The sequence below is a fragment of the Terrapene carolina genome, unplaced genomic scaffold, assembly GCF_002925995.2.
Source record: "Terrapene carolina triunguis isolate 2854851 unplaced genomic scaffold, T_m_triunguis-2.0 Scaffold715, whole genome shotgun sequence".
In the NCBI taxonomy this organism is placed as follows: Eukaryota; Metazoa; Chordata; order Testudines; family Emydidae; genus Terrapene; species Terrapene triunguis.
This window is the reverse complement of record NW_020665066.1, coordinates 708,247-732,862: the sequence shown is the minus strand read 5'-3', so window position 1 is coordinate 732,862 and position 24,616 is coordinate 708,247. Positions and strand designations below refer to the sequence as shown.

The window sequence follows — 24,616 nt, the reverse complement described above, 5'->3', positions numbered from 1 at the left end:
TTGGAGCCATGAGCATTTTATTTAAGTGTATTACTGTTCAAAATGGAGAGGGAGAAATTACACTGTCTTCAATAGTCCTTATTTAAATTAAAAATTGAACATAAAATTAACCTTAACATATATATTTACATGTGTCAGTGCCCTATTGACCTCATCCCAGCTCCCATTAAGTCAACTGGCCTTTCCCTATTGACGTCAGTGGAGAAAAAGATGGGGCCTTGCATAGTAAAGGTGTGAATAATTTTTCTTTTTTATCTGTCTGTCTATTTTGGGACGTGTTAAGTGCTTGTTCTCTGTTGTAACATTAACGTCAGTATGTGGAAACTTGGGTTACTAAAATAAATAAGTGAAATGTAATATACAAGACTAAACACAGAACTGTGTGCACACTGGCCAACACAAATGGCCTGATTCACCACTGTACTGCTCCAGCTTTACATCAGGGTAACTCTGTTGTGTTGAATGGACCCTGGTGTAAAGCTAGACCAATGCAGAGGTGAATCAGGCCCAAACTTTATAACAATAATTTATGCAGTCTTGTATTTCCTGAGCAGGCAAAACTTTAACTGGCTTCAATGTACATGAGCATAAAATTGCATCCATGATACTTTTACCAGCCTGGGAGTGTGGGAAGAGATGAGACTATAACATCATGCAAGGCATCTTTTTCACTATGGGCCTGATCCATTGTCCAGTGAAGGCAATGTCTGATCATTGACTTCAGTGGGCATTGGATCAATCCTTAAATCAATGTATTTGCTCTTTATAAATTAGGGCTTGATTCTGATCAAACTTACACTGGTGCCATTCTGCTGCTTAAATGGTTTATATCAGTGTAAATGAGAGCAATCTGAGGTCCATTTATTTTTAATTTTTCAAGGAAGAACTTATTAGATAGAGGGGCAGTATTAACTTCTGTGAGCTGGATCACCCCTTCCCACCGTAAAGCCAATGGGAGGCACCCATGTGGAGGAAAACTTCCTGAGGATCCTCTCCCAAAGTTGCTTTCTGATCGTTGGAACCAGCCCATAAGGCCTGAGAATCACCAAAGATCAGTGGGAGGCTAGGGCAATCCTTGCAGAGGCTGTGTGCCTCCTCCCTGGCTTAATGTCACCACTGTCCCCGCCATGCTTCCAGGAATTTCCCCCAGCTGCTGCTGTCTCCAGGAGTCCTTAAAGAAGGATCCCCACTTTAGGTGGGAGGGGGTTCTGGACACACCTCTTCTGGGTAGGCTCCACAGGGCTGAAGGGGGGGATGTGTGTGATGCAGCGCTCCATCCAACATGGGGCTACTCACTCCCCCATGTGAGATATGATCCCTACAGGCAGCCCCTCAGTGGGGGCAGGAAGTGGGAGGCAGTTCAGTGGCAATGGCTGTTCCCCACATTCCTGCAGAAGAGATGAGGTCTGCACACTTCACCTTTATGTGATTCTCAGAGAATGTAACGTCTGCACCATTACCCCAATTATTTGGAACATCAGTCATTTGCTTATGGGATTTTCTTAAGGTTTATTTTTTAAATGTTTAAATAAATGCATAAATCACAGTGATGTGAAAAGAATGGGTTGTTTCATTCTGTGTTAGAGCAGTCGGTTATTCTTGCACAAACGTGCATGTGTGGACTAAGGGTAATTTATTGATGTAAATCTGTATTCAGGGCATATAAATTTCATGGCAAGATCACAAGATTACAGATGTTGAAGGAGATTTAGTTCACTGGTTATTTTTAGAGAGGGCTCCAAACCAGACCAGATTCCTGGATTGCAGCACCTCCAAAGACAGGGAATGCTCAAATCCAAATGTCATTTCTTAGGCTTTTCTCTAATTGTGTGAAAGCTGGACCCTCAAATATGAACATCCCTGACCTTAGGGAAAGCTGAGGTGCAGGTCTGAACCTAGGCATGGACCTGAACTCCACAGCTCCAACGGAGCTCCATTTATTTTCTGGTGTCCAGGAATATGCAAATACTGAATGTCCGTTTAGAGTTAGAACATAATGTCTTATCTAAACAGTCATTTGCTAATTTGGTTCCTGATCCTGCATGATGCTGAGCACCTCCAGCAGGGTGCTGAATGACCTTGACTCCCCATTAAGTGCAAGGGGAATTGAGGCTTTTCATAATAATGCTTAGCTCTTATACAGTGCCTTATGAGATTGAACTATTATATTGTAAACTCCTTGGGGCAGAGAACGAGTCTTTATGCTTGTAAAGTCTGGCTCTATATAGATTTCATAATAATCTCAGATTATTAAAACAGAAATAGGTAAGAAAGCACCTCAGCAGGATACCAAAAAAATGGACCCCACTTCAGGAAAGCACTTTAGCACGATAACTGGACTCCGTGGGACACGGCTGGATTGCTTTGCTGTATCAGAGCCTGAATCTTCCTCCTGCCAAGGCAGCACTCAGAGCACCACTCCTAAATGCGGTAGTAATTCTAGAAGCCCTAAGGAAAGTCAGGATAACACCACCGATTTTATAAATAAGGATCTTTATTTAGAATATTGTTGACAACATTCTTGGCAACCACATTGTATAAATATATAAAGTTAAAGTTTGGCACGACAAACCAAGCAACATTAAATATTTAATTCCTTTTTTTTTTTTTTTTTGTTTTTTTTTTTTGGGTTTTTTTTTTTTTTTTTTTGCAAAGCAACTCTTATTTACAATTATACAAAAAAGTATTATAAAAAATGGTCCACAACCTTATTTTGGGCAGGATTGGGGGTAACAGTAAGGAAGTCTCATGTCATTACTCCCGAGATTCATCTAGTTTTCTTCTTTTCAAAAGTGTTACCAGAACTCAAGAGCCAGGTTCCCATTCCCCAAAGCACAGATTATAAACATCAGCCATGTTGTGCTATGCAATTTTACCTCTAGAAATATTAAATAGCTTTAGTTCAACAACCAATAAATAATTAAGTGTATTTTGAAGTAACATAGGCTTGAAAAATTATATATTTGAAGGAATTTTCAGAGATATTTTAGAACTGGAAAAAGAAATATTTAGTCTTTTCAAGGCAGGTCTTTGAGCTTGCAGCATATAGCAGTTTGTGTTTGCACAACAGTGCAGCTGGACCTGGCTTTATAACACTTGGTAGATGGGATTGCTGCTGCTGGAGTCATGGGGAATCTGGGTGCAGTTGGTAGGTGAGGGAATCTGGGCTCCACTCTCACTCAGGGTAGCGCCTTCTTGGGGTGAGCAGGGGTTGCCTTCAGCTCCACCTTCCACTGTCGGCAGCACTGGGCAGGTGGAGTTATCTGTGGAAATCCTCTCCACAATGCTTGATAGACAGTCCAGGCTGGAGACAACTGAACTCTTCCCATGTTTTGGATCTAAGGATAGAGGGAAAAGGAGATCAATACACCCAATGAGTAATTGGGGAAGTAGTTCTTCTAGAGGACCCAAAAAACAACCAGCCTTGCATGGCTCTGAGCACATAAAGGTTCAGTGGAAATGTATACAAAATAAATATTATTGAAAGATGCCAATCAGTCAAAATCAGAGACAATATTAGAACTTGCAAAGTAGTGAAGGGCCCGAGCGTCAAAGTTTGGATGTGAACTACCACCAGTCTGAGGGGATTTGGAGCCAGGGTTTTGGTTCGATACAGAAAGGGGGTTAGTTGCTCTGGATTCAGCGGAGAACTTCTCCAAAGTTTGGATCCAAGGTTTTGGGTGGGTCAGTCTCTGTTGCAAAGCAGTTTAAAATCTGAAGCCTGTTTTCAGAGACGAATATGCATGCCAAAGCATAGTGTAAGGAATATAATTGTTACATGAAATGCACGTACAAGATGTCCCCACATTTGCAAACAGAATCATGGAAACAATTGGGGGAGGGGGTGTCCTGAATCAGTGCCCACAGCTTGCTGGCTGAGCACAAGTGGTGACAGAAGGGGCAGGGGAAGTTTGCTCTGCTGACAGTCTCCACCTCCATACACTTGTCTTTGGCATTAAGGCAAATACTCACCATTTGGTGATTCTGTGTAGTAGTTGCTGTCATAGCTATTCCTCCTGCGAGAGCTGCAAGAGGGCCCACTGTACTCCATCTGGAAACCAAAAGAATGGATGCATATCACCAGCTCAGAAGCAGAATTTTCACAAAGTCTCCAATAACCATCTAATTTCATATTCCAATCTCGGATCTGCACCATAGCCCCAGTCCTTGCTGAAATATGGTAAATTTTTAGCTTCCCAGAATGAGGGGAAAAAACCTTTCCGGGAAGATATTAAATCCAGAATATTTTATATTACTGAATTATTCCAAGGATTTTTTGCCACACACAAAGAAAAATTCATAACATTGTAATCAGTGATTACGCTGACTCTTTGAATTACAGTACAGAACATTTGGTCCTTGATTTGTTAATGGAGTTGGTGGGGAAAGCACTTAATTGTCATGATATTTTAAAAGTGTTTTCCCCATCAATAGTCTTTCTTCTTCACGCTCTTTTTATTATCATTTCATACAGAAAAACAGCCTGCCGGATATGGTTTATATTTTGATACTTTCACACACAATAGCAGGGATTCTACCACCAAAAGAAAAGAGAATGCTGCATTTTGAGGAGGGGTTAGTTACATAAAGCTTCCCTCAGCTCTGCTAACTCTATTATCCTCCCAAACATTCAGCTCCAGTAATGACCATACCCCTTCAGGGAATAGCCCTCTGTCCCAGTGGCTCTTAAACCTTTATTGTGATCCCCATCTCAGAGGTACTCTGTGTTTGAGGAGTGGGGGCCAGGGACAGCTAGGCTGCAGCGCTAGCTGTACAATGAGGTGAAGAGATTCCCCTTGCTTCCAGGATCAGGAGCTCCCCTCCCCTCGGGTTTCCCTTATAAAGATCAGAGACTGTGGAACCCAAGCAAGACTTCTCCAGAGCTGCACTACAGGTGAGCAGGAACGTCAGTTCCCCTATCTGCAGCTGCACTATGGTCGCAGAGGGAACCCCTTCCTAAGGGGTGCCCTCATAAGGGCCCCAGCTCTCCTCACTGAAATCAAAGTGCGATAGCACCAACTGTGACTGAGTCGTATCTCTCACCAGCCCTCCTGTGACTCCCACGTTTATTTCAAGGGGATATAGCTAGGATCCCCTAGCTACTCTGCCCCGGGTCTGTCCTTGCAGGGTTCAGAGAGAAGGACAGCAGGCACATCGGAATGGGGATCCCTACCTTTCCTAGGGATCAACCACTCCCCTCCTTACACTCACAGGAGTTTCAAAGACGGGCTCCCCGATCAGGGTATGTAAGGGACCCCATCTCCCTTCACAGGCAGGGGCCAAGATACATAGGAGCCCTCTCCCCGATCAGGGTAGAAAGGGGGACCACATCTCCCACCCCTGGGTCCGGGAACACGTTGGGACTTCCTGTTTCTTTCTCAGGGATCATGATGGGGGTGGCGGGGCTCCTCTCCTCCCTCCCGAGGATCAGGGTACAGGAGGGGGGCCTCATTTTCCATCTCATGGGCCTGGAAGCCGCCCCGCACTCACCATGCCGTCGGAGCAGTTGGAGCGGGGGCTGGAGGCGTCCGACTCGCCGCTGTAGTGCTCCAGCCCCGGATAGTAGCTGTCCTCCTGCTCCCGCAGCAGCGCCTGCAGGCTCTCGATGTAGCGGATGGCGTTGCGCAGGATCTCCACCTTGGGCAGGCGCTGGTTGGGGTTGGTGGAGGTGCAGCGCTTGAGCGTCTCGAACGCCTCGTTCACCTTGCTGAGCCGCCGCCGCTCCCGCATGGTGGCCGCCTTCCGCCGGTCGGCGTTGGTGGTCTTCCGCTTGCAGGCTTTGCAAGCCCACAGCAGGCAGCGGCCGGCCTGGTGGTGGCCGCTGGGCGCCCTGATGTGCTCGTCCTCGTGGTGGTGCGCGTGGTGGTGGGGGTGCTCCTCCGGCTTCAGCAAGCCACCCACGTGCACCAGCCGCGGGTCCAGGTCCTCGAAAAAGTGCATGTCCGAAGTGTTGAAGCAGGGGTCATCGTAAAAGTCATCGGCAGCCGAGAAGGAGCAGAGGGAGCCATCCGTTATCTCCATAGGGCCTAGCAAGTCCATGGGGGCAGCAAAGGGTGGGGTGGGCAGGAATAAAAGCAGGGGCAGAAGCCACAGGAACCCAGCCGATCAGTGCAAAGCAAACTGCTTTAATCAGGGAGTTTATTTTCCAGCCGCCAGATTAATCTAGTTTAACTCCCCCCTAGACTTTTAATGGAGTCGCTCTTACACCACTGTCTCCAATTAATTGGGAGAGAGACACTTTCCTAGGCTTAGACAAAATAGTTCTTTAGCTTTGGCTGGTGATTGTCTCTCTTCCCCAGTTCAGAGCTGCCTTGGCATGACACTCAAATACCCTCCCCTGATGCCCATCCAGATAGCACAATTTGTGACTCTATTTATCCCAAAGCCTTGCTTGAGGGCGGGTGGGGATTCCTGCAGGACGAGCTCCCTTTCACCTGCCGGCCAATCCCTTAGCCCCAAGGAGGCAGCGGCTGGGGTCTTGGAGTGGGTGGGCAGGGAAGGGGTCGCGTCTGATTGGAGGGCAGCTGGAGCCCTTGTCAGGCAAAAGTTGTAGGAAACTTTTTGCAAATGTCAAACTGCAGCCAGAAAATAAGCGTCACAGTGGGATCATCTTTATTTTAACTCTTTTCTGCATGAGCGCTCCTGTTCTCACCCTTGTTCAAATGGTATTTTAGGCTTTTGTATTTATGTAAATGTTTTGGGATATTATTTTTATGTAAAGGCTTCTTGATTAATAATATTGCAAAGAAAATAAAAACAACTATATTCAGGTTGTGATCTGTGCTACTCCTACTGAGTCTTTTGCTACGTGCAAAAGATTTCTGCTGTTAAACTGAACTATTGGCTATTGCAGATGAGATAGAGCTAGCTAGCTAAAATAGATATTTCTCTTTTCTGTTATTGCACTTTGCAAAAGTTCTCTTCTGTTCAGCGATTAAGAAACAATAAAATAAAACGAGAGAACCAAACGATTGACAAAGAAATGAATATACATTCCTTTAATGGTAGCTTTAAAATGTATCTTCACGGTGCTTGATATATTGACTGGTATCGCTTGTAAGGGAACATTGGCCCTTCTTGTAAATATAGGAATCGCAACTTTTTCGTTCAGAAGAAAATATAGCTTCGCGTTGGAGGTTGATTTTTTTTCTTCCTATTGTAATTTGTCTTTTCAGGAAATGCGAGTGAGCTGAGTGCTGTTTTTAGAATTACACAGATGCATTTTATGTGTTTTTTCCCTCTCTCTCTCTCCAGCCTTTAGTTTCTCTCCTAGGAACCTAATATTTTCTCATCCAATGATTTGCAAAAGTGAAAAAAATAATGCTGTGTAACTTTTGTAACTAGGAATAGGGTTCAGTTGATTTTCAAGGACTCCGGGAAGCAGTCTGAAGGCGAAAAGGACTATTGTGTTTTCGGTGTTTTCCCCTCTAAATCATTTTCTTTGACTAAATCAGTTTGTGGTCTGATAGGAGAAAACATTGAATGGTTCGAAAACTTTCCACGCAGACTTCACATCACTTTGAATAGACTTGACTCCGTTGTAATAGTAATGCTATGTCTGGCCAGATAATAGTACTCTTGAGTTTGATTTGTAAAAGAACCCCCTAAAATAATTCGAAATCAAGCTGGAGAGCGTCCCACCCTTTTCCTGAACACCACGCGAGCCGCCTGGTGTATGCCCGCTTGCCAGCTCCCTATTTAGAAAGGAGGGGACACTGACATTGATCGCCGGCTTCCCGCTGAAGATGCAATTGATTTGTATGTTTGTTACTATCTCTGGTTTGCTTTTTACTGTATGCAAAGCTGTGAGAATAGGGACCAAGAAGAAAAGGGGGGGGGGGAGCGTGTTTAAGAGAAAACTGGAGATGTGGCACCTTTAAATAAAGGAAATGTGTTTTAAAGTGGGTGTGGGGAGTTTGTGTCAAGAGTGTATAGAGAATGGCTCCTGAAAGGCAAACATTGCCTTAGATTATCTAGAACAGGGGTAGGCAACCTATGGCATGTGTGCCAAAGGTGGCACATGGGCTGATTTTCAGTGGCACTCACACTGCCCGGGTCCTGGCCACCGGTCCAGGGGACTCTGCATTTTAATTTAATTGTAAATGAAGCTTCTTAAACATTTTAAAAACCTTATTTACTTTACATACAACATTTGTTTAGTTATATATTATAGACGTATAGAAAGAGACCTAAAAACGTTAAAATGTATTACTGGCACTCGAAAACTTAAATTAGAGTGAATAAATGAAGACTCGGCACAACACTTCTGAAAGGTTGCCGACCCCTGATCTAGAAATATATTCAACCTTCACGTCAAGCGTCAGCCTTTCGGATGACTGGGGAAGGTACTACGTGGGGTTTGTGGTAATGCTGAGTCTAAAATGAAAGAAGCGGATTGTAATCACGTATCGCTGCAATTCTCTGGTGTGGACTTGCTTTGCAGAAAGAGGAGGAGGCCACCCAGCCATTTTTCCCCTTCCCGTCCTCCCAGTGGGTTTATTCCGGCCCTCGTTGACTTTTGGGCTGTCTCAGGCACAGAAATAGTATTTGATCACCCTGCCCGGATTTGTGCTCCGCTCTCCCAAATCTTTTCCAGGCTGATAACGTGTGGTGGCTGGGCGGAGGGAGTGGGGTGGGGGATCTTTCTAACACGACGGAGAAATCAGATGTAAATCTAGACGAGGGAGGAAATGTTGGGGTGGGGGGAAAGGAGAGAGTGGCCTAGCGGTGTGTTCAAAGGACATCACGCACGGGAGGGAGTTCCTGGCAGCCCCGTTAGAGCCCTTGGGGCTGGGGCATGGTGGGACGCAGCGCGAGAAATAGCAGCGGGCCCGTGCAACGAGCCCCTCAAGCTCGTGAGTAAAAAACATGTCACCAAAGGACGCCGGCTCCTGGGGACTGCTACAGCTCTCAGTAGTCGGGGATGGGGAACGGGCTGGTTGGGGGAAGAGGGGAAGGCAGGAGAAAGGGGGGGGGGAAGGAATACAGGGGAGTCAGGCGCTAGCGAAGGTTACACAAGCACGGAGCCAGTAGGGGGCGATAAAGCCTTGCCCAGCAGCTCTTCGCTGCTCCATAGGTGGCTGCGTGGCCGTGCAAGCTTAGCCAGTCCTGCCCCCCTCCCCTCCGCCCCCCCAGCGCGGCGCAGAGGAGCGGGGCGCCTGTGGAATCCCGCGGGTGTCTTTGGTTAGACACTTACACCGAGTCCCACCCGTCTAATGGGGGGGGGGGGGATTTTAATCTTCTAAACGCGTAGAATTAGGAAAGCTAGACGCCCCCACCCACCCCGCACACGTTGCACAACTCGCCCGCTAGGGGACGCCCCCTCACTCTCTAAAACTGCGTAGTTCACGCAGCTGACAAAGCTTCACAGAAACCCGGTTGGTCTCAGCCCGCCTCAGGCTCAAGCTGTCTCTTTAAATGCGGCTCCTGAAATATTACTCAGAAGGTTCTTATTGTAATGGTGCCACCTGCAGAGGAAACCCCTGTGCTGCAAGGAACACCTGGGCCAACTTTTTAGGTGAGCAAGTGCAGGGTCGGCTCTATGTTTTTTGCCACCCCAAGCACGGCAGTCAGGCGGGGTTCGGCGGCATGCCTGTGTGCAGTCCGCGGTCACGTGGATTCGGTGGCATTTCTGCGTGTGGTCTGCCGGTCCCGCAGCTTTGGTGTACTTGCCGCTGAATTGCTGCTGAAACCGCGGGACCTCCCGCAGGCATGCCGCCGAAGGCCGCCTGACTGTCGCCCTCACAGCGACCGACACGCCGCCCCAGGTACACGCTTACTGCGCTGGTGCCTGGAGCTGCCCCTGAGTAAGTGTAATGCCGACTGGATTGAACCTGGGACCTCTGGAGGTTAGTGCCTGAGCCTCTACCGTCTGAGCTAAAAGCCAACTGCCTGTTAGCTAAGGCTGTAGAGCAGACTCATTTTATCTTTCTCTTTAAGTGGTCTGGGTGCCACTAGATGGGACAGAGCATCACACCCAGGAGGTGTGTGGGTTACATAAGCAGCCTTACCATTATATCCTGGCTATTGCACCAGTTTAACTGGGTTGGCGGGACTTGTGGTGCCCCAACCCCGCTGGAGCCAGGCAGCGGGAAAAGGCATGTGTTGAGGCTGGAAGAGGCGTGCCAAGCCCAAGCAGAGCTATTACAAGCCTGGACAGTTTGGGGCTATGTTTTGAACTTACAGAAAACAACTGTGTGTGGGGGGGTGGGTGACTGCTGGAGCAGCACTTGAGGCTCCATGTTGGTTTAGGAGACACGACCTAACACTGGTTAATTGCAGTCATGTATTTCAGGGACAAGTTGATTCCTCTAAAAAACCAATGGATTAATGCATTAGTAACGAAGCCCCTTAGGAGAACTGAGTTCACAACTATTTGTAGCTATCACCTCAGTGCAGCAGAGCAATAGCGGGTTTGATGTGGCCTACTATGGCATTTTGATTTGCACTGCGAGTTACCCCTTTACATAAGAACATCTGTTTGTAAAACACTGTAAAACGCTGTAATGTGCCTTGTGTGGTCGCAGCACAGCGCTCTAAAAAAACCCCACCTCAACAAGAGGCGTAGCTACCAGCGCTGGTGCACTGTCTACACTGGCGCTTTGCAGTGCTGAAACTTGCTGCGCTCAGGTGTTTTTCCACACCTCTGAGCCAGAAAATTGCAGCGCTGTAAATTGCCAGTGTAGCCAAACCCTTAGAGACGGAATCTGACACCTGTCCTCACTCATCCTGAGTACTCTCTTGCTGTGCATGCACTCCCATACATTTCAGTGGGAGTTTGGCCCTTAGCAAAAAAATGTCAGCACCAAACAAATGCTGGGACCCTCCCTTTATAGAGTTCACATATAACATTTAGAATGCTTTGCTCACAGTTTAGAATATCACTTATTTCCTGCGTTTTAGCTGATGTTAATTCTCTGCTGATTTAGAGGTGTTTGAACAATTTCACCTCAGCTTCTGTTTTAAAGGGGCGGATCCTGCAGACTTATGTATGCAATTAACTTCCCATGGATAAGATTACCCACAGGAGTAGGGATACTTGCATGTGTGTTTGCAGTTAACTGGACTTTCATAACCTTCAATCCCACATCTATGATCGGTGATTAGTTGTTTTAATAAATAAAACAAAACAATAATAATTAAATTATAAATGGGGTTTTAAAACTGCTTAGCAGCTTCTGCTTGGAAGGGTGCAACAGTATATGTGTGTGTTTTCCAGCACTCTACATTGTTCATGAAATAAAGCAATAACAAATATTTGAAATGAACACCCCCCCCCCCAGTTCAATTCAGAACTTACTTTGCTGGTTTCATGGAATGGTTAGTTCTTTTCCTTCTGGGTACATAAATCAAGTAAGAAATTGTTCAGTTTATGTTTGCACTAACAAACTCAGCAATGTTATGAGAGAATGTTATATTTAATGTATTTGTGTACATTTCAGAAGAATTGTAAGAATGTAAAAAAAAATCACAACTGACAAACTTGTATCTAAGTAAATTGTTAATTTAATTCATCTGGTGTAGTGCTCACACCATAGTGGACCTGGTCATCCATGCGGTCTACATCTGCAACTCCCATTGACTTCAGTGGAGGTTCTGGGTGGGCAAGGTGTTCAGGATTAGACCCGCAGTGAGCACTGGAACAAGAAGGATAACTACAGGCAAGAGATGAATCTTAGCCCACAATAGAGTAATAAAATATATATATATATATATATATATTAAATCTAATCTGGCCTAAAATTAGTTTCCCTTCTGCAGTTATAAACATAGTGTGAAATCCTGGCTCCATTGTAGTCAAGGACAAAGCTCCCATTGACTTCAATGGGGACCTCTATTTTATTCATAGTCCATAAAATCAAAATATTTACTGTAGTCCAATCCTGAATTCCTATTCATACAACAGTTCAATTAGATTATTTATTAATGAGTAATTCTTTTTAATGTAATTTCATTTTTCAACAGTTCCCATTTTTCCATCTAAAAAGTCCTTATGCCTTCTCCGATAGAGTCAAAGCAGAGCCCTATTAGTCACATTGTACCATTGCCCCCCAAAAATCAATTTTGTTTTAAACAGAAAACTGACTAGGTTTAATATTGTTCTGACTCTCCACTACCTCCTTCTTTCACTTTGTCCCCAGTGCTGAAAAGCGATATGTCCCAATGAGATCAGCTATTGACCACCCTAACACATTCATAATTATATATCCCAGCTGTTCCTGAGAGGTAAAGTAGCAAACTTGTGGAACTTTTCTTGTTTCAACCCTTTGCTATTCTAACAGTGATTCTTGGGCACAAAAAAGAAATAGACTTTCCTTTTTCTTTGTGAAGTATTTCCCTAGCAACTAAACAAAGTAAAAATATGTATTTTAATAATATTAGATGTGTAATAAACCATATTTATTTCAAATGAGAAATTGGGAAGAAGGGTGGCATATTAGAATTGTTAAGAGTGTGAGACAGGGAGATAGGGCTGCTTGGTTCTACTTCTGGCTATGTCAAAGGCTTACTGTATGACCTTGTCAAGCCATTTAACTTTTCTTTAACTTAGTTGTCCCATTTGCAAAATGGGAATAATTTATAAATATATCTATCAGTGTTATCTGGCCCTTTAAGAGGGGTTCAAAGATCAGCTCTAAACCTGTTCCTGATTCAGCCTTCAAATAAGGCATTCTGGAACTTGCGCAGCTAGACTATTGGAGTTGTAGGCTAGGCAGCAATGACTGCTGGGAAAGGGAGTAGAGCTATAAAGAGTTCCCTTTCCCCAGTAAGGCAGAAACTAGGGAGGTAGCAACTCTTTGTGGGGTATTCCTCCTGAACAGATTTTACGCTTGGTCTCTCCAATCAAAGGTCTTGGGAAGTATTTTGGAAGAATCTTGGGAAAAAGTCTAAATGGAATACCAAGGAGCTGGTTAAAGTACTGAGCATTTGGTAGCGTTTTGGGTTATTGAGCCTGGGGGAAACCTGGAGAGAGCAGAAGCTACTTGTTGGTTGCCGCCAAAGACCTGTGGCAGAAGTCCAGTGGTAAAGGATAACATGAGAATCCCTGCACTGTAAATATTGGATTCATTTTGGACTATTTGTTTTGTTGGACTTCCCTTTAGCCTGCAATGGGAGAAGTTTTGGGAGTTGGCTAGGGGACTAAATTAGCCTTCCAAGATGAAAACTGAGAGAGCCTACACCAGATTCTGGAAAGGTAAATGACTCAAATAGCATTGTGGAGAGGTATTGTGAGTATTGTTCACAAACTACTTGAATGTGTTTGTTTTTTGTGTTTTGTTTTTTTTAAACTGTAATGTGTTATTAGAGAGGTAGTTTGGTTGCATTCACAACTAACTGTTGTACCAGCATTTTGGTATTTACAAAGGGCTGAAGTCTGTTACCCATGCTTACATTAAATGGAAATCAGAGGAACTAATTATGGAATAAGGTACTGTTCAACATGAGTATGGGTATTGGAATCTGATCCAGAGATGGAAGTATCCCTTTAACTATTGCAGCAGCCTAGGAAAATAATCCCAAACATTGCCATTTACAAGTACAGTGTTTAGACCATTCTGGTGGAATACTGTAGCATTTTTATGGTAGAAGGTAGAGGAAGTTATTTTTTCCATAAGAAGCTGAACAGTCCACTGGAGTAATAGAAGGGAGATTGGGAAAGTGACTTAGATGGAGTAAGGTGTTACCAAAATAAATAAGTGGCTAGAATGTCTGATTTACAGAAATTGGCACTTGCTACAGCTGTGTGCAGCACAGCAAACTAAGAAATCAGACAGTTTTCACTTGACTGCAGTTTTCTGGAGTTTTGTTTTCCTCCTTAGCAGATAAATAAAGGGACAATTCTGATATTAAATATGCAGTATGTATGCTTAAAGAAATCTTGTCTGTAGATAAGTATTAGCATATATATACATAAAAATATATATATAAAGGAGAGAGAGTAAATCGAGAATAATAGCATATCTACAAAATGCCTTTTTTTAATCTAGAAATTGTATCTTTTCCAAAGATATTAGGAATATTACTTAGAGTATTAATAACAATTTGAAGAAAATTTCAAATACACTAGCTAATCTTTTGATGTAGGCAACTCCAAAATGTCTAAATTTTGTCATACAGTGATTTAGTTCTATATTGGGAATACAGTAGTAACATACTGAAAAGCAAAATTGAGTAGCAACTAAAAGGGCCACTAAAGGAATGCCCAATGAGCCATAGCTATACTGGATACATTGAGAATACAACATTGGACATTACTATTTCCTGCCTACAGCTAATTTGGGAAATTCTGATGGTTGGTCCACTAAGTAACAGCAGAATGTGTATGGGAATTAATGCAGTTGCCTAGGTCTCAATCTAGCCAGGACACTATGGTTAATACCTCAGTTTGCCCTGGTATCTGTGATGGAAAATGGTAGAGAACTGTTTTAAATCTTATCTGAAAGATGGTTTGACAGCTTGTACATGTATTTTCACCCCCTTTGGAAAACTATAAGTGTTATTAAACATATGCCTTGTGAGGTATCATTTGAAAACTTAATTTATTGATTACTGTTGTCCTGGTAAGATGTATGGCAACACTGAATGTAAAGTTATAGGAGTCTACTGTATATTACTAAAGACATGTTCTCAGTCTGAGGAAGAGTCACAAACAAGTTCCCCAGAGACAAAGGTTAATCTATGCTTTAGCCAGGTGTCAACAAAAATCAAATGGACTCTCACCTGGTTAAGTGGCCATTCTTTGACAGGAAAGAGGATGTGGGTGAAAAAAAATTACATCTTGACAAAAACAGCTGGGGGTTCCTGTCCACACAGACTTTGGCTTCCGAACCTCAGCTGGAGATGATTCTCAAAGAAGAGAAAGACACCCCAAATTATTCCTCCCTACTCATGGCATCAACAAAACTCGAACAAAGGAAGCAGCATGGGAGTGGGGGAGGGATCCTGACAAAGGAATTCAGCCACTAAGACTGCTGTAACATGTGGTGAGAGACCTTTGCTTCAAATTCACTTAGCTTGTTACATTAGGTATTAGTTGTGTTTTGTTTTCTTGTAACCAATTTATGCCTCATTACGTGTAATCGTTTTATCTAAACAGTGTGTTTGTCATTTTATTAATAGAAATGATGTGCACAAATTCTGTTTTGCCAAACTTTATATGAGCTTGTATTGTCCAGGAGAGCTGGGCAATACAAGATGTACATTTCTGGGGGAAAGTCAGAGACTGGAAATTTGCTGATGTTGATCTGCAGTGTAATTCAAGGGTAGCTGGCTGTAGCACTCTTGCAGTATAACTGGGAGTAATCTGAATGCTGGAAGCTTGTGTGTGAGCAGACCAGGTGTTGTAACTCTCACAGCAAAGCATTGTAAAAGGCATCCCATGTTGGAGAACTGAGGGGACACAGCTGTTCATTTGTCCAGAATGTACCCTGGGTAATGTCCCAGTGCCACAGCAATTCTTAAACAATATGCTGTCCAGCCAGTAGAAGGAATTTCTGGCACACTAGTTCACTACTGATTCAGAGGGAGTTGAGCCATCCATCAAATAGCCTTTGAGTGCAAGCAAAGCAGATAACTAGTCCAATAGTCAGAAACAGTGGCATGCCATGTTCCTACAAATAAGCACTCATAACTGTGTACAAAACATTAATATCCTTCATCTTTGAGAAGTGTAGAACTAGAAATAACTTGGATAGAAAGCAGTTTATTGAATTACTCTATTATAATTGCTACAAAAATTAAGAATATCATGGAAATCCCCCTCATTTTAAGAACAAGTCTCTTAAAAAAATATCCATGTAATATTTACCAAGACAGTAAAAATGTTTAACAATGATTACATAGTACAATCTGTATTGATATAATCTGGAACTAGGGGTGCTGCCGCAGCTCTTGATTTGTAGTAACAACAACCCAAATACATGGTTTCCATATTCAGCACCCCCCACTATAAAAGTAGTTCCAGCACCGCTGTATAATATAGTGATTATCTTATTTGTTTAATAATATAAACAGCTATAGTTTCTCCAGCATAGAAATTACTCTGTATTAAAAAAGGTTTTTTCTTTAAAAAGTCTTATATACTTAAACCCTCTTTTGCACTAAATAATCCAATCAACCATTTAAGACAGGAAAGAAACCTAGAGGTCTGGTAGTTTCCAAAAAAAGAAATGTTATTTATGGGTAAGAGACTCTGAAAGGTTAATTTAATGTTGACATTCTCTACATCTAGCAGCCTTAATACCTATGATACAAGGAGGCGGTATATTACAGATTAGATTCTGTGCTGCACTTTGGAGGAGACACAGCCTAGAAAGCACAGCCCAGGAGGAAAAGTGTAAAGGGGGGGGGGGCAGGGCAGAGTCATGGGGCTTTAAACCATCATTTCATCTCCTGGATTTGAGCCTCAGCCTCCCCTGGGGCTGCCTATAGGTTTCTCCATGGCCCAGAATGGAGATAGTGCTCCAACTATTCCTTCTCTTGCCTCCGTTTTGCCCCTGGCATATCCTTGCACAGAGACTGTGAGGAGGGACAGCACTGGTTTGCATGCATTGGCCCTATGCTGCTGCTCTTCTGGGAGAATTCTTTTGGGGGCCGATGCAACCCCTTTGCAGTCCCTCTACATTGCTGAAGAGATGTAGAAGGGGTGCAGTGGTGCCTAGAATCTGTCTCTATGCCTGTTTTTAGCTCTTCCTGTAACCGTTCCATAAGGTAGTCTCCAAGGTTGCCTCTGCCATCTTGGGAACACACAAGCCTGTGAGCATTGGTCAGGAGGTCTCCCATCAACTTGATCTTCCGGATCTTGGGTTCAATAAATTGTTTCTTAATAGTACTTGCACTATGAGGGTCTGCATTTTCAATGCTCAGGGCATAAAGCTCTTCAAAATATCCTGTCACTGTTTTCCATTGAACCAATGCTACTTCAAGGGCCTTCACCACATTGGATACATGTTCACAGTTTGGTCTCTGGAAACATAAAAAGCAAGACAGAATTGTCAGTCATTGCTATTTCCCTGAAACACCTGGTTTTCCAAACAAGAAATGCATTGCAGAAGGATACTAGGATTTTGCAACAGCTCCTTCCTTTTCTGTGCATTTACTAAATCTTTTCTGAGTCAGTGGTCAGATTCTGCCACTTCCAGTATACTTACTAACAATAACATGTTTCAATTCAGACAGTAAGGATTCAGATAGCTGCAGCTATAACTGAGGTTCATTCTCAAAAAACAATATCCCCCACCCCAAAAAAAACCCCTCTACACAATATGGAAACTGAATGTGTTACAGTTATTTAAGGGCAACTTTTTTTACTCATGGCTGCTATAAATGAATGCTGTGAAGGGCATACAGTAGAAATACACATTTAACTGTTTATAGGACACTAGTTTGATACAGAAGTCTGAGGAGCCTGAGTCTCCTATAAGAGTTTACACACGATTTCACTGATTTCAAGTTACTCTTGATTTATACTTGCGTAGGGAGATTAAAATTTGGCTTAAAATCTTCTGGGCCAAATTCTATTATACCAGTGTAAAACTGAAGTAACTCTACTGAGGTCAATGGACTTGCACCACAGAGAACTGAGGCCAGAATCTGGCCCTCAGTTTCAGAGTCAGTAGGCAAAAGTTCTGCATAGCTACCTCTACCATAGCAACAAACACCAGACTGACTAGGGTAGCAAAATGTTAGAGAAAAATATGAATGAGTGCCCTCATTTTATCTTTGACTAGACAAATGCAAACCCTAGAGTCAGGGTTTGCATTTGTCTAATAAAAAAAAGTCCCTAAAGAACAAGAGTATAAGTGAATATGATTGGGGAATTAAAGTATTTGGAAAGCTAATGGTGTACAGACCCAAAGGTTGGGAGTGATAGATATGCACAACAAGTGTTTAGAGGAGTTTGCTGATTATGGAAGAGCAGATTTGTCTGCTGCACACCTGGATGATTCTGGTACAGTAATGGCCTCCTCTCTCTTGTAGGTATTTCAGCATGGCCTCTGCAGCTTCCTTCTCTTCTTTAGCCTGGTGCCGGAAAAACTTTGAAAAGTTTGGTAGAGCCACGTCAGACTGATCAAAAACTTCACCCTACATATTTAAACAAAAATTGCTGTTAAAGTATGAAAGCCTGGAGTTGGGAAGAAAGAAGGGGGAAATTAATATCCAATAGAATACAGGTCAATCAGATCTAATATTTAAAGAATAAAAGGAGAAATTTTTCAATAGTGCTTGTGCTTCTAACTGCCTGCGGCACCTCTAAAAACTTCTACCCCAATTATTACAAATGAAGTAAGTCAAATGTTCCTCCAGATCAGGTAGTCGGTCTCTTTTTAAGAATACATACACACACCCCAGTCCTCTGAACATTAGACATGAGACTATTGTATTAGTGACACTGTTTGCTTTGAGTGATATGCTCCTATGACTTCTAGCTTCAAATGGGTTTTTGATTTGGGGAAAAAATTAAACAGTTATCAGAAATTGATGACTGTCTTTATCTGTGGGGAAAAGTATCCAGATCCTTTCACCATCACCACTAGCAGATGCAGAGGGACCCACTTAGGGCACCAAAATCATCAGCTTCCTCTCCCTCTCCACCAGAGGCAATGTGTAGGGGGGCCAAGTGCCCCCCTTAGACTGGCCTGCCAGGGGTGGGGAGGGAGAGGAGCTCTGAGGGGGTCACCCCTGCCTCCCAACCAGGCTCTCTCAGGTAGAAGTGGCTCTGTCCTAGTCCCCACCTAGCTGCCAGGGAGAGCAGCCAAATATGGGGGGAGAGGCGCAGGTAGAGAAGGACAGACCTTGCCCTTCCCCTCCCTGCAGGTAACGTGGGGCTGGGCGCAGAGGACGGTGCGGGTATCACTGGGCAGGGGAGACGTGGGAAGTCATGTGTCCTCCCCTTTAGATTGTGCCCGCAGTCGTCTATGCTCTCCACAGATACCAGCAGCCAGGAGGAACCATCTTAGCCTCCTGACATCATTGTTCACTCCATTCTGAAACCATAACTCTGGATTTTTTTTCTCTCCTTTACTGCATTGCCGTTAGTTGCTGATACACCTTCATCCCACCCCTTTCCTATCTACACTTTAGCTGCCCAGTCTCACTCTTCTTAGCCTTATGTTTCACCCTTCTTCCATCCTCTCTTCTCTCCTTTCCCTTCTTCTGCCTAAGGCTTCATACTGAATGCCCTCACCCCCCCACCCCAAATTGACTTCTTCAGAATGGAAATTTGGGTAACAACAACTCCACAAGACAAAGGGTTATTTAAAAAAATAAAAATAAAAGAATATTGAAACTGCTAAGGGCCCAATCCTGCATTCCTTGCCCACCCAAAATTCCCATTGACTTAACTGGAAATGTTAGGTGCATTAGGAATATAGGATTGGCCCCTTTAAGAGACAGGACTCAGCTAAAACTAACTTTAAGATATGTAAATTTGGAAATACGAAAGAGAGAAAAGAAAAAAAGTTACAACAGATTTGGGTCACACAAGAAAAAACAGACTGCATCAGTTTAATCAACTTCCTTATAGACAATGCTGACTAGTTTTTTCCAAGGGAAATATTACTGGCAACACAACTATATTATGTATACATCTAATTTATACATACACCACCCCCTCCTTAAGGGTACCACTTAGATCTATTATAAATATATTACAGGCAAAATTCTGCTCCTCTGAATTAATGGCTTTCTAGAGAAGTACAGTACCTTCAGACACTCCAAGATTTAAACTATGCTCAACTATCAGTTTTATTCATATTGGGTGGAATGCACCCAGAGTGTGGAAAGCCAGTACCAAGATCTCTTCACCATTTAAGTTCCATAACAAGAAGGTGCAAGGTAGACCACAGCACATGAGGGCCTCTGCACTGTGGAAGAGGATTCTGCATTGGCCCTGCACAGGCTGATTGATGCTTTACACCAAAGCTGATCAAAGGATCTCACAGATACACTGAGGGTCAGATCCTGAAGTCAATCAATGGACATTTTGTCTAAGGAGTGCAGCATGGGGCATGAGATGTAGGGTGCTGACCATCCTTGTTCCCCAACAACGGATTAATAGCTTTTTTGTAAAGTGCACATTTCTTTAATATTTGATATTTCAGCCTAATGTGTTGTTATTGTTTGATCTGTCTGTTGTGGGCTTTTGTTACCCAGAGTAAAACTAAAGACTTGTCTGCTGAAATCCAGGCATTAGTGTAAACAGTTTATTTATTTATTATTAAAGTCCATGTAAGATTAACCGCTTGCTGGTCTTCACTTCAAATATCAGTGATGTTCATAGGAAAACAAACTGTTCTTTCACTGATTCACCAACACAACCAGTTTTCACCACACACAACCTCCACTGCTTCCAAGCAATTTACCTCAAAGCTGCTAGGATTCCTTATTCTTGTCCCCTCTTGTAAACTGATTTTATACAGCCAGTTTTCCATACGAGCTTTGCAGAATATACATGGCATTGATTTGTTACTGTGTTGTTATAGTTTTGTCAGTATATCTCTAGTGATTTTAGTGGAGTTGCACTAGTGTAAAATTGGAGTAACAGTGGTGGAGCAGTCCCATGTATTTTTAAATTTAAAAGCATTCTCTCAAATCCCTTAGTACAGAAAAGATCTATTCAAACTACTGCTCTGAAGCCTACAATCAGCCCTCTAACAGTTGTCAATATTAGGACAAATAACTAGTAAGATTAAATTAACAGAAGCTTAGAATTTATCCTTCTTTTGCTTCTACTGATGGACTTGTTCTTCTGGGAATAATGCTAATTTCAGCTGAAACCACAGGGAGAGAGCAGATTCTGACCTACTGTGAACATTCAAAGTATATATTTAACACTCACTCTAGTAACGAAAAATACCAAGCCAGATCCTCAGCTGCTGCAAATTAGTATATGCTGAACTGCAAAGTTAAACTGCTGTGAGAACCTACAAATTGCACGTCTCTGGCCCATAGTGGTCTTTCCTGTCCCCACCCTCAACCAATCTTCATTCAAACTGGAAAAACAACCTAAACACTGATGTGCTAAAAAACAATTGGGGATTTTGATACTACTACACACGCCAAAACTTGAACCCCATACTTCCATTATACCTCAGCAGTGAGGTTGGTGCCTGAGTAAAATTGAGAATGAGGAATTTAGGATCTGGTCCTATCAATGGAGTTTCATTATAACTGATCTCACTGCAAGTGGGTTTCCCATTTGTGTCTTTAAGACACGGGAGAGCAAACTATGGTCTGCGGGCTGAATCCGTCCCGTCAGGGCTTTCAATCCGGCCTGCAGGATTGCCAGCCCTGTAGCGCAGCAGGGCTAAGGCAAGCTCCCTGCCTGCCCTGGCCCCACGCCGCTCCCGGAAGCGGCCGGCACCACGTCCCTATGGCCCCTGGGGGAGGGGAGGGAACCTTGTGCTGCCCTTGCCTGCAGGCACCACCCCCACAGCTCCCATTGTCCAGGAACGGAACCATGGCCAATGGGAGCTTCGGGGTGGTACCCGCAGGCAAGGGCAGCGCATGGTGGAGCCGCTTGCCCCACCCCACCCCCAGGAGCCACTGCTGGGCATGCTGTCCACTTCCAGGAGTGGCACGGGGCCAGGACAAGAAGGGAGCCTGCCTTAGCCCCACTGCCACCCTCGAGCCGCTCAAGGTAAGTGGTGCTAGACTGGAGCCCACACCCCAAACCCCTCCTGCACCCCAAACTCCAACCCCCTGCCCTGAGCCTCCTAACCTCCTGCCTTGAGCCCCCTGCCTCACCCCTCCTGCACCCCAACCCTTTGCCCTGAGCCCCTTCCTGCACACCACACACCCTCCCCCTCCATTCATGGCCCTGCATACAATTTCACCATGCAGATGTGGCCCTTGGGCCAAAAAGTTTGCCCACCTCTGTTTTAAGAGGAGGCTACATGCACAGGCTCTCATAAATTTAGCACAACACAGGGACTGCCAACTATAGCTCCAAGGCACCCATCACCTTGGTGCCTGGGCACGCTGTACAGCTGTTGGAACACATACAATATCAGGGTTGGAAGGGACCTCAGGAGGTCATCTAGTCCAACCCCCTGCTCAAAGCAGGGCCAACACCAACTAAATCATCCCAGCCAGGGCTTTGTCAAGCCCAGCCTTAAAAACCTCTAAGGAAGGAGATTCCACCACCTCCCTAAGTAACCCATTCCAGTGCTTCACCACCCTCCTAGTGAAGAAAACTTTTTTCCTAATATCCAACCTAACCCCCCCCCCCCGCAACTTGAGACCATTACTCCTTGTTCTGTCATCTGTCACCACTGAGAACAGTCTAGATCCATCCTCTTTGGAACCCCCCCTTCAGGTAGTTGAAAGCAGCTATCAAATCCCCCCTCACTCTTCTCCCCCCCACGGACTGGAGGGAGGTGAATGAAAGCAGCCACACTATCTAAATTCAACAGGACGCTTCGGGGGGGGAGGGGGGATTTCTGACCCTGGGCCTGGCCCACTTTTGGCTGGGGAAGGGGTGAGCCTGAGGGAGGCTGGCGCAGCGGGGAGGGAAGCAGAGACGGGGGAAGGGTGCCGTCAGGGCGGACGGGGCCCGACGGGGGAAGGGCCGAGCGGGAGGGCGGCAGAAGGCGGCACGAAAGCGGAGCCCGGCGGGAGGCGGGCAGGAAGCAGCGGCGGGGCGGGCGGTACCGCCGCCTTACCAGCGCCTGGAGGCGGTAGGAGAGCTCCAGCAGGGCGCTGGTGACCCCGCACAGGCCTTCCTCCACCGCCGCCGGGAAGTTCTGCCTCGCCCGGCTGCCAACCGCGAGCCGGTGGCCGGGGCACACGGGCAGGCTGCCCCGGCGCTTCTTCAGCCGGGGCTCGGCCATGGCGGCGGGACGAGCCCCCCCGCCACGCGGCGCGGAGAGGAGAGGCCGGGCGCTCCGCGCAGGACTTCTGGCGCGGCGAAGTTCCCCCTGTTACGACACAAAGAGCTGCGCGCCGCGCGCTCTCCCGGCTGCGCTCGCTCTATATAGCCGGCGCGCAGGGCCCGGCAGCAGCCGCTGGCCTCTGGGTGGGGCGCACCTTGCTGCACACCCACAGCGGTACCTGAGACGCCTCATCGGCGGTTATCTGCCCCCAATGCAACCCCTCCCTCCTTCGCCTGCAGCGCGGGACCCGTCCAGACCTGCCTTAGCCCGGGGAGACGGTCACCGCTGCACCACGATACATGCACGAAGAATAAGGCTTTGCTGCAAGGCACCCAGAAGAGAGCCTGCTGGGCCTTACAGAGCAAAGAGACTGGCATGAGCCCCAGCTGCTCTGCTTGCTTTGTGGGGTAACTGACCCCAGCACGAAGCCCGTGTGAAGTTAGGGTCACCAGATGTCCGATTTTATAGGGACAGTCCTGATTGTTGGGTCTTTTTCTTGTATAGATTCCTATTACCCCCCACCCCTGTCCCGATTTTTCACATTTGCTGTGTGGTCACCCTATGTGAAGTGCTACCCTTCCTGTTTGAGAGTTCTGTATTGCACTCCTGAGGATGGCTACACAAGGTGCAGGGCAATGGATCATCAGGCCTTGCCAACCCTGACCCAAGAGTTTGCAGTCTGAAAAGAATTCACCCTTTCCTGAATGCATGGTGCAAGTATTAATAACTTTTACAACATTTGAACTCAAGATGGGGCCCTGAACCAAATTCCCCAGATACGGGCTCAGTTTTGATTTTTTTTTTTTTTTTTTTTTTTTTTGCAGCTCAATCCTGTTTCTGTAATGGACCAGATGAAAACAGATCTTACATTAGGAAAATTTTGATTCTGATTCATCCTTTGAATCCCCAAGTTTGACTACTTTTACACTAACAAGAATGTGAAGATTTTGACTGCAATATATTGACTCATTTGAGTTTGTTATCAAATGCACATTTTCTAACAGGCTGAATATATATGTTTAAAATAAACTCCACAAATTTACAGTGATAAAATAAACAAGAAAACTGAACATCAAACAAACAAACCAAGAAACAAAACAAACAAATAAGGGTTTTAATCAAGTATGTGATAGATTTGGGCCGGATTTTCAAGTTGTGTAAACTGGCATGGTCTCACTGATACCAACAGAGCTATGCTGATTTACACCAGTTGAGTATCTGACTCATTACATCTGAGGTTCTGGTTCAAGCCCATCTCCAACTCTCATACAATTAAAATAGCGTGCATGCTTATACCTACAGCTGTGAGTTTACAATAGCAAATGATGCAAGAGTCAGCAGAATCAACAGTCAAAGTTCTCAGCTTCAAGTCTTGCCAAGATCATGCACACACACATTTGTATTGGATATATGTCTATTAAACCAGCTACAGGATCCAATCTATTTATGTTTTATTTACTTTACATTTAAAACTTGAGCAAAGTGGTGGATAACAGAATTGCTAAAGACAGCAGTGCCAACTGAAGAGACACTTTAGGACATTATCTTTTGAGGTACATTTGTCACTGAAGCACGCATTTTATATCAATGGATATTAAACACAGCGTGTATTGCTAGAACTGAAAACAGCTGATCATAACTTGTGCAATCAGAAATATTACCAGGAACAGAGGTGATTTCCAAAAATTCTGGGAACCAATTGATTTATTCCAATATGTGTTTTGTCATCAGAATTAGTCCTT

The 24,616-nt window shown here is 44.6% G+C and overlaps 2 protein-coding genes and 1 long non-coding RNA gene across 3 annotated transcripts; 1 reads left to right on the top strand and 2 right to left on the bottom strand.

Moving 5' to 3' along the window:
• Window positions 1–2,630: 2,630 nt before the first annotated feature.
• Window positions 2,631–6,386, bottom strand: MYOD1 (myogenic differentiation 1). Its single transcript, XM_024210436.2, has 3 exons — window positions 5,491–6,386; window positions 3,973–4,051; window positions 2,631–3,338 (listed from the first exon to the last, which is right to left on the bottom strand). The coding sequence occupies exons 1-3, from the start codon at window positions 6,037–6,039 to the stop codon at window positions 3,088–3,090; spliced, it is 879 nt and encodes a 292-aa protein (XP_024066204.1). The 5' UTR covers window positions 6,040–6,386; the 3' UTR covers window positions 2,631–3,087.
• Window positions 6,387–12,148: 5,762 nt separating this feature from the next.
• On the top strand, window positions 12,149–18,059 carry LOC115271376. The gene is made up of 3 exons (XR_003899933.1): window positions 12,149–12,225; window positions 13,104–13,195; window positions 17,980–18,059. It is a non-coding gene; the product is annotated as an uncharacterized LOC115271376 (long non-coding RNA).
• On the bottom strand, window positions 15,691–22,991 carry LOC112113954 (ferritin light chain-like). The gene is made up of 3 exons (XM_026660149.1): window positions 22,665–22,991; window positions 17,938–18,084; window positions 15,691–16,965 (listed from the first exon to the last, which is right to left on the bottom strand). The coding sequence occupies exons 1-3, from the start codon at window positions 22,830–22,832 to the stop codon at window positions 16,468–16,470; spliced, it is 813 nt and encodes a 270-aa protein (XP_026515934.1). The 5' UTR covers window positions 22,833–22,991; the 3' UTR covers window positions 15,691–16,467.
• Window positions 22,992–24,616: the final 1,625 nt, after the last annotated feature.

Coding starts and splice junctions, on each gene's coding strand:
- MYOD1 (XM_024210436.2), bottom strand. CDS start 6,039: ATGGACTTGCTAGGCCCTATGGAGATAACGGATGGCTCCCTCTGCTCC. Junction 4,052..5,490: donor CCAACTGCTCCGACGGCATG/GTGAGTGCGGGG, acceptor TTTGGTTTCCAG/ATGGAGTACAGTGGGCCCTC. Junction 3,339..3,972: donor CTACACAGAATCACCAAATG/GTGAGTATTTGC, acceptor CTCTATCCTTAG/ATCCAAAACATGGGAAGAGT.
- LOC112113954 (XM_026660149.1), bottom strand. CDS start 22,832: ATGGCCGAGCCCCGGCTGAAGAAGCGCCGGGGCAGCCTGCCCGTGTGC. Junction 18,085..22,664: donor CCTACCGCCTCCAGGCGCTG/GTAAGGCGGCGG, acceptor TTAAATATGTAG/GGTGAAGTTTTTGATCAGTC. Junction 16,966..17,937: donor ACTGTACCAGAATCATCCAG/GTGTGCAGCAGA, acceptor TTATGTTTCCAG/AGACCAAACTGTGAACATGT.